General features: G+C 45.9%; 1 protein-coding gene across 6 annotated transcripts in view; it reads left to right on the top strand.

Annotated features, from left to right (window-relative positions):
* Positions 1-15566, top strand: part of LOC117363042 (cyclic AMP receptor-like protein A) — a 646660-nt gene that overhangs the window by 440912 nt on the left and 190182 nt on the right. For all 6 annotated transcript variants that reach the window (XM_033950231.1, XM_033950230.1, XM_033950233.1 and 3 more), the window contains one exon: positions 1495-1573. In XM_033950231.1, the coding sequence (XP_033806122.1) occupies positions 1495-1573 (79 nt within the window). The remainder of the gene's footprint in view (positions 1-1494; positions 1574-15566) is intronic.

Genomic DNA, 15566 nt, shown 5'->3' on the forward strand with positions numbered 1-15566 from the left:
GCCTGCACACCGGCACCAGGAGAGAGGGTTTGGGTGGGTTGGGGGACCTCAGGTCGCGGATCGCGGGGGGGGGGGGTGCCGGTTCGCAGGGGGGCCTTCGGGGAGAGCAATGCCGGTTCTAGTGAGCAGCGCTGCTGGCCTCAGGGGGGGGGGGTTGGAGGGTGGGAACGTATCAAAGCGAGTTTCCATTATTTCCTATGGGGAAACTCGCTTTGATAAACGAGCATTTTGGATTATGAGCATGTTTCTGGAACGGATTATGCTCGTAATCCAAGATACCACTGTATAAGAAGGCATTGGCAAATAATTGGGTTTTCAGCATTTTCTTAAAATTAATCTTCCCCACGCAAAACCGCAGGATACCAGGCAAGGCATTCCATAGTTCTTACTTTCAAAAGTATTAAAGCTGGGTGTTGAATTGAGTTCTTAAAAAATACTACAATAATTCAAATAATAACTAAGATGGACATTGTGGTAAGAGCAGTTATTTAAGATTCTTTTTTTTTTTTGTACTGTTGGTATTTCTTTGATGGTGGCAATTGAAATCACTCATTGTTATAGAGTTGTCAAATTTGCTAAGAAATGTTAACATGGCATGGAGGGTGGGGAAGAAGCGGGAGGGTGCAGAAGGAGCAGGGGGGGTAGTGGAGAGGAGGGTGTGGGGGTGTCACCTACCCTCGCTTAGCAACTGAATTTAGGGGCAGTCTGGGGACAGAGTCAGCACTTCAAAAAAGCGTGAGATGAACACAGAGGATCTAGAATCAGAAAATAATAGTAAATAGTGAACAACTAAGGCCAGTACTGGGCAGACTTGTACAGTCTGTGTCTGTATATGGCCGTTTGGTTGAGGATGGGCTGGGGAGGGCTTCAGTGGCTGGGAGGGTGTAGAAGGGTTGGCGTGAGCTTTGACAGAGACTTCAGCAGTTGGAACCCAAGAACAGTACTGGGCAGAGCTTTGGATTCTTGCCCAGAAATAGCTAAGAAGGAAAAAAAAAAAAAAATTTAAAATTGAATCAGGTTGGGCAGACTGGATGGACTATTCGGGTCTTTATCTGCCGTCATCTACTAAGTTACTATGGGCTCCTTTTACTAATTGCAATAGCGGTTTTAGCGCGTGTTGAATTGCCACGCGCGCTAGACCTTAGCGCCAGCATTGAGCTGGCGTTAGTTCTAGCCGCGTAGCACGGGTTTAGCGCACGCTAAAATGCTGCGTGCGCTAAAAACGCTAACGCAGCTTAGTAAAAGGAGCCCTTACCAAACTTTTCAAACCACCCTTGTGCTCCTTAACCTTATAATGGTTTCGGGTTTATTTAAAATTTGATAATGTCACCTATAAAACTTCTGAGCGATGTTAGTTCACCTGTAAGAGAAAGATTTTATAACTGTTGAATATGCATGAGTCTCAGATAACCTAGGAGAAAAGCTTTAAAAAAAAAAAAAGATATAAGAGGGAGGAAAGAGATTTATTTATGGCAGCCCCTGTCTCTTTTCCAGATGGTACGTTCCACTCTTCATCCTGATATTTCTGATGATGTTATGCTACTTGCGGATTGTCTATGTTGCAAAGCAGAGGGTAAGAACTGGAGTAATATTTTATTTATTTAAACATCTATTTTATGCAAGACAAGTTAAATTTATGCAAGACAAGTTAAATTCTATGGGACCAATGCACATAAATGAAGAAACTATGTAACACCCCCCCCTTACAAATTGTGGAATTTTCTTGTATTCTAGCCTGCAATGCCCCCTTTTGCAAAAGTTTCCACCTCACTTACTCCCTCCTTCACAAAGCCGCGCTAGTGTTTTTAGCGCCAGCCACAGTGGTAACAGCTTGGGCACTCATAGGAATTCTATGAGCGTCGGAGCTGTTAAATGCGAGTGCGGCTTTGTAAAGGAGGGGATTCATTTATTTTTTTCTCTTCCAGGAGAAAAACTTGTAAATTTCATGTTCATTTGTTTTGTAAAGCCACAGAGACACCCATGCTGTCTTTATAAACCAGATGAATTGGCAGCAAAATTTCACAACGAGGGCAACTTTTCTGTGTGGAATAGACTGGCAAGCCCCTTCTCTCCACTGCTTCTACCTTTTATCCATTAAGTCCAGTGGGCTAGTAGCTCCAAAGATGATCCCTTATGGTCTTTGTTAAAGCTACTGAGAGACTCAAGGACTCTGCGTCTCCAAAATTGTGTCCAAGGTAGCTTGGTCCTGTTTGGATGAGAGGTAATGTAATTTATTTCTTATATACCGCTAAACTCCGTTAGGATTCTAAGCGGTTTACAGAAAATAGACAATAGTGTGCATTAAAATTATAAGTAATATAGGTTTACAGAGAAATATACATTAAAGGATACAATAAAAATAAGATAAATAAATAAAGAATAGGTACTTAGAAATTCCCTTACTGTCCCGAAGGCTCACAATCTAACTGAAGTACCTGAAAAAATAACAATTAGTTGAGTAATAAAAGTAAGAAATAGAAATAGAAGAAAAAATAAGAAAATAAACATTCTAACAAGACTACATTGATCTAAGGACTTTGAAAGGTAGAAAAGAAGAGAGATAGGAATAGCTGCAGAAAGGAGGAACCGTTGAGCAATAGAATTTTGGAGAAATTTAAATGTTAAAAATAAAACAAAACAAGGGGCAAATCAATGAATGAAATTAACAATAAAACATAAACTGGAAAAAAAAAAAGGGAAAATATAAATCAGAACAGTCGGATTAAAGTCCAGATTGAGATGACTTCACTGCTAGGCCGCCAAATTTCACCAGGTATCATCCGATCCTTGCCAACACACCAAAAGCCCCAGATCCAGTGTCTCTGCTTTTCGAACTCGACCGAGATGTTCACATCCTCCTCCTGCATGCCAAACCTGATGAACTTGTCTCTTTTTGGACAGGTATTGTGCCATTTTGATCGTGCAGTAGTCCCCTGGAGACTTGTGACTGAAAGTGGTTTTTGTTTATTCGGTCTCTGAAGCTGGATTCTGTACAGAAATGATAGTTGGATTCTGGGGAACATAGAAACATAGAAATAGATGGCAGATAAGGGCCACGGCCCATCCAGTCTGCCCACCCTAATGTACCTCCCCTACCTTTGCCCTGTGAATAGATCCCATGTGCCGATCCCATTTGGCCTTAAAATCAGGTACGCTGCTGGCCTCAATCACCTGCAGTGGAAGACTATTCCAGCGATCAACCACCCTTTCAGTGAAAAAGAATTTCCTGATGTCACCTCGTAGTTTCCCGCCCCTGATTTTCCACGGATGCCCTCTTGTTGTCGTGGGGCCCTTGAAAAAGAAGATATCTTTCTCTGCCTCGATGCTGGAAATACACAACTATGCGATCATATTCCTATAGCATACCTCAATTATGGAATCAACTCCCTACTGCCATTAGGGTAATTGATAACCCACTGGCCTTCGGGAAAGCAGTAAAGACGCTTCTTTTCATGGACCGGATCAATCCTGGTCTCAAATTTTGATAGGCCTTGCTTCGACGTACCTTAAATTACATTACATTAGAGATTTCTATTCCGCCATTACCTTGCGGTTCAAGGTGGATTGCAAAAGAGTTATAGAAGGTGGGTTACAAAAGAAGATCTCTGGACATTTCCAGTGAAGGTAAAGAGTAGATCAGGTAGTTTCGGGGAGTCGGGAAGTTGGTGGGAAGAAGGAAGGAACTTGTGGTGTTAAGACTTTTTCAGGGATTTCTTGAACACCTACGCCTGCAAACCAGTTTTTCTTCCATTCACTGCAGATTTGTCAATACTCTTTCATGACACTATGGTTACATTTTCTTAGATTCTGCAAAGCGTGTGTTTTTTAGCCACATTCTCTATTACTTGGAAGTTATTGATTCTATAGCTTTGTGTCTTGATCCTGTAGCATGCTATTGACTCTGTAACGTACATATCTCTGTTCCTGAAAACTCTGTGTATGTATCCTTGTAACCCGTTCTGGGCTCCTGGGGAGGATGGGCTATAATGAAGAAATAAATAAAATATGCCAAGCTTCTCTTTCTCCTTCACCCCAGGGGTACAATAGGTTCCACTATTGCAGTAACACTACAGAGCTGAGGCTGTTACCTTCAGGTATCATGTGTGTTCCTTGCCAAGGGTCAACCATCCCCTTACTATGGAGAGTGGAAGGTGGTACAGACTGGTGGGGGCTCTGGGGCATGGAGTTATGAGAAGTGAAATGAACTGAGACCTCTGAGGAGGGGAGACAACAGATGAACAGCAGTAGCGTAAACTGAAATGACTTCGGAGACCCAGGAATTGCCTAAGCGCCAGACCTATGAAGAAGCATCAAAGGCTCGGATCATAGGAGTCTGTGCTGTGGGTGCTTGAACATCCTCAGTATTCGACAAATTCTTTGACAGAGTCCAGGGTTTAGCACCTACAAGACTTTTGAAAAGTTGGCTCCTATGGCTCAGATTTGTCAACCTGAATGGTATCAACATGGGCAAGACTTTTTGTATTTATTCTCAGCGAGGAACTATAATAGTTGAATTACCCAAGGAGACTTTATTTTAATTTAATTGGGTTTTATATTTTACCTTTTGTGACTTGGCTGGATGACAGTAAAAATTCAGGGGTTAAAACCACCAGTGTTAGGAAATTACAAAGAACATATCCTAAAGATTGAAGAAAAAGGGAAAAGATTCCTCGTGGTTTTCTTTCTCCTCAGCCCTAGCAAGCTATTGCCAGACTGCGGAGGATGTGGGTTAAAAAACCTTGACTTCATGCCTGCTGAACCAAAGCTTGGAATCCAGCTTAGTACCTTTTTACGTTTTGATTTACATTAGCTCTGTCAGTAAAGTTTTCCTCTGATTCTCTTGCAGTTTACTTTATCCCTGAAGCTTTTTTCTCCTTGAGCTACTTAAATTTTTCCTTAAAATCTTTCTGCTATCCTGTCTGTGTTGTGTTTATGTTCTCGATATATCAGGGATGTCCTCCCCTGTCTGTGCTGTGTGCATGCAGGGCCCGATACAGACCAGTTTGGTCAAGGGGTCTACATAAGTTTCTAAGGGATTTATTTATTTAAGGTGACTTCTTTAATTGCCAAAAACACAATAAAATTTATCTGTCCCTCTGAGAAGCATGAAACCAAAGGGGAAAGAGGAGTGAGAAGGCCCGTGAACGAGAGGAACGTAAGGTCTGGCCGCTGGTGTGGTGGGAGGACTTTAGAGTATCGGTGCTGGCAAGATTATGCTGTGTTCATGTTTTCCCCACCAGAATCCAACACAACCCACAATGACTGTCCCCTCTGATTACCATCAAAAAAGACTGAAATCGCTGTGAAACTGAATTACCCAACCCTAATTCTCGGAAGCAACAGTCAGGAAAGTATGATTCAGAGTGTCAGAAAGCACCTTACAAGCAGAGCTTCACTTGTTCAAAAGCCAATGAAAATGATCCACAACCGAGACCAAAATCGTCTCTGTGGTATGACTCTGCTAGTGGCTAAATCTTCCCAACCACGCTTTCTGTACTTTTTGCTTGAAACAATCGTTTCAGAGCCCTGCTTGGTTTGAATTTTTTCTGTGGCTGACTTGTCCCTTATTAATCTGGTCTCCAGATTCAATTCAACCCTTCTACCTGTCACTGAAGCCAGGATTTTCAAAACCCCGCGTTAAAAAGCGACGGTCTGCTAAGGCAGTCGTTTTGATACCGAATCTAAAAACCCGAGACATTCTTTAAAAATCGCGCATGCAAATAAGATTGGTGGACAGCAGCGAAGATTTCCTACATTTGCATGTGCCCATTGCTGATGGGCACTTACATAAGAACATAAGAATTGCCGCTGCTGGGTCAGACCAGTGGTCCATCGTGCCCAGCAGTCCGCTCACGTGGCGGCCCCAAGGTCAAAGACCAGAACTCTAAATGAGTTCAGCCTCACCTGCGTACGTTCCAGTTTAGCAGGAACTTGTCCAACTTCGTCTTGAATCCCTGGAGGGTGTTTTCCCCTATAACAGACTCCGGAAGAGCATTCCAGTTGTCCACCACTCTCTGGGTGAAGAAGAACTTCCTTACGTTTGTACGGAATCTATCCCCTTTTAACTTTAGAGAGTGCCCTCTCGTTCTCTCTACCTTGGAGAGGGTGAACAATCTGTCTTTATCTGCTAAGTCTATTCCCTTCAGTATTTTGAATGTTTCGATCATATCCTTTCTCAGTCTCCTCTTTTCAAGGGAGAAGAGGTTCAGTTTCTCTAATCTCTCACTGTACGGCAACTCCTCCAGCCCCTTAACCATTTTAGTCGCTCTTCTCTGGACACTTTTGAGTAGTACCGTGTCCTCCTTCATGTATGGTGACCAGTGCTAGACGCAGTACTTTAGGAGAAGGCGCACCATGGCCTGGATAGCGGCATGATAACCTTCTCTGATCTGTTCGTGATCCCCTTCTTAATCATTCCTAGCATTCTGTTCGCCCTTTTCATCGCTGCCGCGTATTGCGGGGACGGCTTCATCGACTTGTCAATCAGCACTCCCAAGTCTCTTTCCTGCGCAGAAAACCGCCGTTAAAAAACCAAAAACCCCACACTCTCCTGCTGCACTATTGGACGAATGGAAGGGATTGGAGGGGAGAAGCAATGTCGACTTTTATTAATCGCACATAAATCATGCCTTTCTCTCCCAAAAACTACTATAATTCAGGTAAATCTTTTAATTTGTTTTTAATGTAAAATTTAATCAAGACCCACAGCCAGAAACACACAAGACAAAGGTATCATACATGCGTTCAAGAAGAAGCGTTGACTGTTAACAAGTGCGCATGAAACATGCCTGTCTCTCCCAAAAACTCAAAAGAAGCGTGATTTTACTACCCTCCACTAAAAATATATCGATATACATTTTTATTTTCATTAGCCAGAGTCAAAACACAAGTGCTGACACTGTAACAGCACCCCTGGACCAGTCGCTGCTTTTTGTCGCCAAAAGCCGTTGCTACTCTTCGAAAACGCTTCAGTGATTTTTAAGAATCCACCGGAGGGCTCATTTCAATGTTAAAGAGCACATTTGCATGCCATTGTTGGAGACTGCTAGAAACCTCGCTAAAGACAGAGATAATCTGTTTTGATAATCCGTTGCTAAAATGCGTGGAGGCTAAACCACCGGAAAACAGTTTAATGATGGTGTTATTTTTCCCTTTGGATGGCCCTCTGAGTCTTGCTGTCCAACAGATTGTACCTCAATTCTGTTCCTAAAAGATCCATAATCTGTAGTGCAAGCAAATACTTTTTTCCCCCTTTCTGTTGAAATCCAGCTCCTTTTTCTGTTTTGGAAATTCTCTTTACGTGCTTTAGTCTCAGGAAACCAGGGATTTCTCCTACTGATTGCTAAGGCCAGCTCCCTAAACCGCCTCCAGTCTGTTCTCAGCCCCAAACAAGGAAATAGGTGAGAATCTTCTTAGAGCTTGTTTGTTATTACCCACACTTCATACTAAACCTCACAGAGACAGCAGAGCCACTAACCTGCCTGCTGTGAAAGGATGCACAAGAGAAGATTTTCTGGAGTGAAGAGTTGGAAGATGCTTCCAGAAGTTAAAATAGGCCCTTTGCTACTGAGCCTCAAATTCAATAGCCCCATCATAATACAAATGGATGCTCAGGATTGGACTTTAGAGCAGTTCTGGCCCAAGAGGAGGACAGTCAGGAATATCCAATGGCATTCCAAGCCGGAAACTACTTCCATGAGAGAGAGCATATATGATAAAGGAAGACTGGCTATAAAATGGGCACTGGAGGTATTCCGCTGTTACTTCCAGTGTTGGGGCACAGGTTCACCCTGGTGACATACTACCAGCCACTGAAATGGATAGGCTTGAACAAAGAAACCAGTACATGCAGAAAGAGCTGACAGTATGGGTAGGCACTGGTGAAGTGGAAGGGCAGTGGTCCAAGCTGAAAGGGTATTAAATCTATAGGAAAGCTTAGTCAATCTTTGCCTTCAAGCTGGTAGAGATGTGGAAGGGACTTCCTGACTCCATTAGACTGATAGGCCAGCTACAACAATTTCATAAAGCCCTGAAAATTCTGCCGTTCACACAACATTTAAATGGCTTAACTATAGTATCAAAGAATTGACGATAATCCAGTGTTTTTTCTTCTATGCTCTCTTTCTTATGTACTCTAGTTTTAATTATATGTGAACCGAGTCGAGCTCCGTTGGGAGATGACCCGGTATATAAATTGAAGACTAGATTAGATTAGATTATATATGGCAGCATATGTTTATACAGAGAAACGGGAAGCCTAGATACTTCTCCAAACAGGTGATCAAAATAATAAGGGCAAAAGAGGCTGCATTTAAGAAATTCATTAGGAAATGGCTGCTGTGAGTTCCTGTAGTCTCGAGACTACGACGGGAACTCCCTACAGCTATTTCCTAATGGTGATCTGCACGGGGCAGGAGTGTAGGAAGATCGCTCCTGCCCCGAAAACCCGCTAGACCACCAGGTAAGGCCGGGATGCCGGGGGAAGACTTAACGATGTTTTTTTTTTCTTTTTTCCCCCTCCCCAAAAAATCGCGAATATGTGAAATCGCGATTGTCGAAACCGCAAATGGGGAGGGGGAAGTGTAGGAGAAGTATATTGAGGAGACAGTTTTTAATGGCCCGATTGGGGGAAGAGGAAGGTCTTTACTGCTCTGCGGAAGGTCATTAGTGAGTCTAGCGACCGAAATGGTTTTAAGATCATTTGTATGCCGTACTCATTCGGAGGGATCTCCCTGCGGGAATGCTGGGTTCTGCTTTGGAGCGGAGGGGGCGGTTAGGGATGTATAGGCGTAGCTTGGATGCTATGTAGGCTGGTGTTTTTTGGTAGAATCTCCTGTGTGTCATGACCAGGGCTTCTTCCTCACTTCCACTTTTTGGGCGAGGGGCCACATCTGCCCTTCTCCAGTCCTCCAGGACCACTCCCGTCTCTAGAGAAGCATTAAAAAGGTCATCCAGCAGAGCTGCCAGAACTTCCCTAAGTCTTGGATGTACACCGTCCGGCCCCATTGCTTTGTCCATCTTTAGTTTAGCTAGCTCCTCACGAACACAACCTCTGAAAATTGTTCAGGTGCCACCACACCTCCAGCCCTATTTGCATTTGTCTTCTGCAGTCGCAACAGTGAGACAGATCAACACAATAAGAACATAAGAAGTTGCCACCACTGGGTCAGACCATTGGTCCATCGCGCCCAGCGGTCCGCTCTCGCGGCGACCCGTCAGGTCTATGACCTGTAATGTGGTTCCTGTCCGTTTCTGTAACCTACCTCTTCTTTTTTATCTGTAACCCTCAATCCCCTTTTCTTTTAGGAACTTGTCTAAACCTTCCTTGAAACCCTGCAATGTGCTCTGGGCTATCACAACCTCTGGAAGCGCGTTCCATGTGTCCACCACCCTCTGGGTAAAAAAGAACCTCCTAGCATTTGTTCTAAACCTGTCCCCTCTCAATTTTTCCGAGTGACCCCTTGTGTTAGTGGTTCCCCACAGTCTGAAAAATCTGTCCCTGTCCCTGTCGACAATTAGCTGCTGCTCTGAAGACTAAAGCAGTTCAAGGCAACTAGCCAGAGGGTTACCATGAATCAACACTAATGTAAGCATGAACCTCTAAAGCTAAGTTTTCATAGTTGCTGATGCCAGTGGCCGTACTTCTGCTATGCCCCTTATCCAGGACTACCAGTGCCTACAGCAGAAGCTGTCACAATTCAAGAAAAGACCACAGGGTCTGTAATCCAGTGCACGTGTGCTGCATTTAGAGCAGTGTCTCAAACTTTTTGAAGCCGTGGCACACTGATGTCGACGCCATGACATCATGTGCATGACATCATCACATCAATGTCCGTGCATGTGTGGAGGCCCTCCAGACATGGCCCTGAGCTTGCTATTACTATGCCAGTGGGGGGAAGTGCGAGAGGGAGGAGAGGCATTGGCGCCAGCTGACTGCCTACAAGACGCATCTCTCAGCCAGCATCGGCACCTCTCCTCACCAGCGTCGCGTGGCAAACCTGGAATCTCACTGATTTAGAGGCCCAAAAGCATCCCCACCCCACTTATGGATTTTCCTGGAACAAGGACACGTTATACAAAAGGGATGTTTCAGGATCTGTGAATGTATGTATGGTCAAAAGAGTTTGTTTCTCTGACCCCACTGCCTACTCTCACACCTTGGCTGGAGCTTAAAAAACAGATACTCAACACTAGTCTTGAATGATTAAAAACTTACAGACAGGGCCGAACAGATTAGGCATCTGCCTAGGGCAGTACAAGTTGGGGGTGTTCCTGATGCAGCCATCAGCTTATCTAGAGAAATCTCATCACAGCCAGTGCATATCTAATCTAATCTAGTCTTCAATTTATATACCGGGTCATCTCCCAGTGGAGCTCGTCTCGGTTCACATGTAATTAAGACTAGAGTACATAAGAAAGAGGGCATAGAAGAAAAAAAAAGCTGGATTATCGTCAGTTCTTTGATACTATAGTTAAGCCATTTAAGATCTGCTGGGTCCCACCCCCTCTGAAAGGGATGTGATGAGGGGTAAGGGCAATAGCAATCTCCAAAACCTTCCCTGGACTCCAGCACGCCAGTGCTTACGATTGTGAAATTTTTAAAATCCAGGCCTGCATTTGATTGTTGGTTCCTGAGGTGCCTGAATCTTATTCTCCAAAGGCTTCCCCCTCACCTCTTCCTCCTCCCTATAACCAGCTTTCTAAGAATAGAAGAGTGTCCCCCTCACATTTCGTTCCATCATTTCTGCCAGCACCTCAAGGATTATCTCATCAGCCTTGTCATCGCAGCCTTTCTGAACGTTTCCTTCCATGAGATGCAAATACCACTATCTGTGCAATCTTTTGCAGAAAATTGCGTAGGAGCTTGTAGAATTAAGTAAAGGTTGCTTTTTTCATTCAGTATTTTAGAAATTTATAGCTGTGTATTTTGCTTTTGGGCATTCTGTTCTCCATGAACCAGTCTCCAATAGGTTATCCTTAGATTTACAGGAGGTGGGGGGGGGGGGGGGGGGGGGGGGGGGGGGAACCTGCTAGAAGAGATGAATGTATATGCTTCATTGCTGCCCACAGCCCGCTGGGGGTTGCTAAGTATTGATTTCCTTCTAATTGGTAGAGAGCAGCAGCCCTAATGGCTGGAGCCTCACACCATGTTTCTTCTGTCTTCTCAATCAATAATCCAACTCGGCCTGCCACTGTGTGCTTTTAGAAAGCTGCTTTGTAATAATGGATTGCCATAGGTTACAGACACTGGCACCTTCCGCGGAATAAGCCTGCTGTCAGAGACCCAGCTCTCCCAGGCAGTGGCGTACCTAGGGTATGTGGCACCCGGGGCCCATCATTTTTTGACACCCCCCCCCCCCCCCCCCCATGTAAAAAAATTTTTTTTTTTTTTTGCAATAACCATGAAATGGAATAAATGGTCAGAATAGAAACAGGCAGTGAAAATTTTCTTTTATTGAACCTCATATATGTAACCATTATTCCAAACATAACATAACATAAATTATGTCTAAATTGTCATGACATTAGAAGTACATATGGAGTAGTTGCAGGTGATGCTTGGGACAGTTCTGATTGTGTTAGTTCGGTTTTATGTGTTTTTTGAATAGAAGGGTTTTTATTTCTTTTTGAAGGTTTTGCAGTCTGTGGTTGATATCAATTGGTTGTAGAGTTGGGGGTCGAGTGTTGCAGCTCGAATGGCTAGGAGGTTGTCGAACAGTTTTTTTTCTTTTGACGTTTTTGGTTGGAGGGTGTGTGAATGGTGCACAAGTTCTCCTATGTCTGTTTGAAGTGGATTGAATTATTTAGCTGAAGAAATTAGTTACCCCCCATTCCACACACATTAATTCTCTTCCATTTTTGTTCCCATTATAAAAAACACTGATAAGTTCCCAGAAAAAAAATACATTAAAATAAGAAGTGAAAACAAAGGCCCCTACAGATGAGAACATAACATAAGAATAGCCTAACTGGGTCAGACCAATGGTCCATCATGCCCAGTAGCCCATTCTCATGGTAGCCAATCCAGGACACTAATACCTGGTCAAAACCCAAAGAGTAGCAACATTCCATGCTACCGATCCAGGGCAAGCAGACACTTCCCCCATGTCTTAATAACAGATTATGGACTTTTCCTCCAGGAATTTGTCCAAATCTTTCTTAAAACCAGCTACACTATCTGCTTTTACCATAACTTCTGGCCACTTCATTTTTAAGTTTAGATCTTTCCTTTCAAACAGAGACCTTGCTAGATGTCAAATACAGCACAAGGTAACTTCACATGGACTTAGCTGTGCAGGAAATGTGAATCTCCTCATACACCCACCATATAGTGCAAAAATGTGCAAAGGTCTGTTTTTTTCTTTCGATCACTACATAGCCTAATGCCACACAAGCAGCGCTGTTACAAACATATTCTGTAGGTCAATGCTAAGGATAACAAAGTTTCCTTCCTTGGACCAGAAGGAGATAAACCACTGGAAGAGATCCCAAAACAACACCCAAAGACCCACTCAGTGTGTGAATCAGTTGAGTGGAGTGGACTAACTGGGGGGTGGAAATGGGCCCGGAGTTTGCTCAGCAGAATTTCCCAGACCACCTCTTCCTCTCAACACATTGACACGCTGCCACCATCACCACTAGGAACACCTCACTGGGTAGGCCAGCTATGCTATAAACTTTATAAAACACATTATTATATTTTCTTATAAAGCACATATTTTAACTGACCTCTCTGACATCCTCAGCCTTTCCATTCACAAAAATAGAAGGAAGAAAAGTTCCCATTTCCTGCTGTCTCATGTCCCCGGCCTATACAATATTTTTTTTCTGCAGACCCTTCAAAAGTCTGACCAAATCCTCGTTTCACTTGCATTATAAAGTACTGAGGATGCCATCTCTCCCCAATCCCAGGTCCTAAAGTCTAAGACAGTAGCGCAAACTAATGCTGCCAGATACAGGAAAAAAAAATTTTGATTCGATTCAGCCCTATTGAATTGGTTTTTCAATTCGATTTTCCTGCCCAGTTGGGTGATTTTTTTCAAAACTCCTGGTGGGTTTTATAGCTTTTTCACCCCCTTTGGCTTCTCCTAACCACACTGGCGCTGTGGTGTAAATAAAATAAAGAAACAAAAAGGACTTTTCCTCTTTCTGTTAAATCCTAGCTCACGTTTGCAGTCCAACACCAGCTCTGGCAGGATACACATTTCAAATCTGACATGTTATAATCACAAAACAGAAAATAAAATTAATTTTTCTACCTTTTGTTGTCTGGTTATATTTCAAATCTTGTTGGTCCAAGGCTCTGGTTTTCTTCTGATAACTTGCTTGCCAGGGTCTCCTTCTTTCTGCATGCTAACCATCCATCTGCCAACTCTGTCCTCCCTTTCCATTTCCCTTCCCTTCCCAGGAAGTCTGGTATCTTTCCTTTTTTTCATCTCCCTCCACAGATCCACCTTTTCTTAAATACCCTTTCATCCGGCATCTCTCCCTCCTTCCCCACCATCCCAGAGTCCACCATCTCTCCGTTTCTTTTCCTAATTACTCTCCTATCCAGTATCTCTATCCCTCCTCCACACCATCCCTTGTGTCCAATTTCTCTCCCTTTCTGTTCCTTCCCTCCCTAAATCCCATGGTCCATCATCTCTCTCCCTCTCCTCTATTTTCAGACCCATTATTTCTTCCCCCCCCCAAAGTTTGGCATATGCATGTCTCTTTGAACACCCCCTTCCCTCCGTGTACTTCTAAATCATGGTCCCCCCCCCAAAGGCCTGTCCCCCCTTAAAGGTCTGCCTGTCCCACCTTGAAGGCCTGCACCCCCCTTGAAGGCCTGTCCCTTCCCCTTGTAGGCCTGTCCCCCCCTTGAAGGCCTGCCTGCCTGTCCCCCCCTTGAAGGTCTGCACCCCCCGAAGGCCTGCACCCCCCCGAAGGCCTGTCCCCCACTTGAAGGCCTGTCCCACCCCCTTGTAGCTTCTCCCCCCCCCTTGTAGGCCTGTCCCCCCTTGAAGGCCTGCCTGCCTGCCTTTCCCCCCTTGAAGGCCTGTCCCCCCCTTGAAGGCCTGCACCCCCTTGAAGGCCTGCACCACCCCCCTCGAAGGCCTGCACTCCCTTGAAGGTCTGCACCCCCCCCCGAAGGCCTGTCCCCCCCTTGTAGGCCTGTCCCCCCTTTAAGGCCTGCCTGCCTGCCTTTCCCCCCCTTGAAGGCCTGTCTCCCCCTTGAAGGCCTGCACCCCCCTTGAAGGCCTGCACCCCCCCTTGAAGGCCTGTCCCCCCCCTTGTAGGCCTGTCCCCCCCCCTTGTAGGCCTGTCCCCCCCCCTTGTAGGCCTGTCCCCCCCTTGAAGGCCTGCCTGCCTTTCCCCCCCTTGAAGGCCTGTTCCCCCCCTTGAAGGCCTGCACCCCCTTGAAGGTCTGCACCCCCCCAAAGGCCTACACCCCCCCACGAAGGCCTGCACCCCCCTGAAGGCCTGCCTGCCCCCCTTGAAGGCCTGCACCCCCCCCCCCCCCGAAGGCCTGTCCCCCCTTGAAGGCCTGCCTGCCTGCCTGTCACCCCCCTCCCCCTTGAAAGCCTGCTTGCCTGCCCGCCCGCCCCACCCTGAAGGCCTGATGCCCCGATCCACCCCGAAGGACCGCTCGCCCCCCTGGCCTCCCCGCACCACCTATGAACAGCCGCAGCAGGATCGCGAAGTCAGCGTCAGCGATCCCTGCGCTGCTTCCTGCGCCACGGTCCCGCCCCTCCTCTGACGTCAGAGGAGGGGCGGGATCGCGGCGCAGGAAGCAGCGCAGGGATGCTGACGCTGACTTCGCGATCCTGCTGCGGGCTGCTTCACAGGTGGTGCAGGAAGGTCAGTGGGGCGAGCGGTCCTTCGGGGGTGGCGGGGGACTGAACGGCAAGGCCGGGAACACCCCCTTAGGGCTGGTACCCGGGGCGGCCCGCCCCCCCCCGCCCCCCCCTAGGTACGCCACTGCTCCCAGGGCATAATGGCTGTCATACATGCCCATGGAGGACATCACAGCTTGGCTGGTGTTCCCCCCCCCCTCCCCCATCATTCCCACTGGTCCTTTGGTCATTGATAACCTGGTGGCCTTTGGCAATCTGAATCTTTTTAAGAGGGCTGATAAAAAAGGAACTGGTTAAAAAGAATCATCTTAGATTTTTAGGCAGGGCCAGCTAAAAGGTAACTGACACCCTAGGCAAACGTTCAGCTCTGTGCTCAAGCCAAGGAGAAGCTCAAGGCCCTTCCCCCAATTTCTAGCATCTATTTTGTTCAGCAATTTCCCTTCTCTTTCTCCCCTCCCTGAGGTGTGCAACATCTTTCTGCTTCCCTACTTCCCCCCCCACCCCAAGCTATTCAGTATCTTTCCTTACCCCTCTCCCCTGCCCAGGTGGCCAGCATCTTTCTGCTTCTCTGCCTTGTGCTCCTGAAGGTGTTCAACCTCACCCCCTCAAGGTGTTCAGCATCTCCCTTCACCCTTGAGGTGTTCAATATCTCCCCTCTTACCACACAGGTGCCCAGCATCTCTCTGCTTTTCTGTCTTGTGCTCCGCAAGGTGTTCAACCTCTTCCCCC

This window comes from Geotrypetes seraphini, chromosome 6 (genome assembly GCF_902459505.1).
Source record: "Geotrypetes seraphini chromosome 6, aGeoSer1.1, whole genome shotgun sequence".
Taxonomy (NCBI): domain Eukaryota; kingdom Metazoa; phylum Chordata; class Amphibia; order Gymnophiona; family Dermophiidae; genus Geotrypetes; species Geotrypetes seraphini.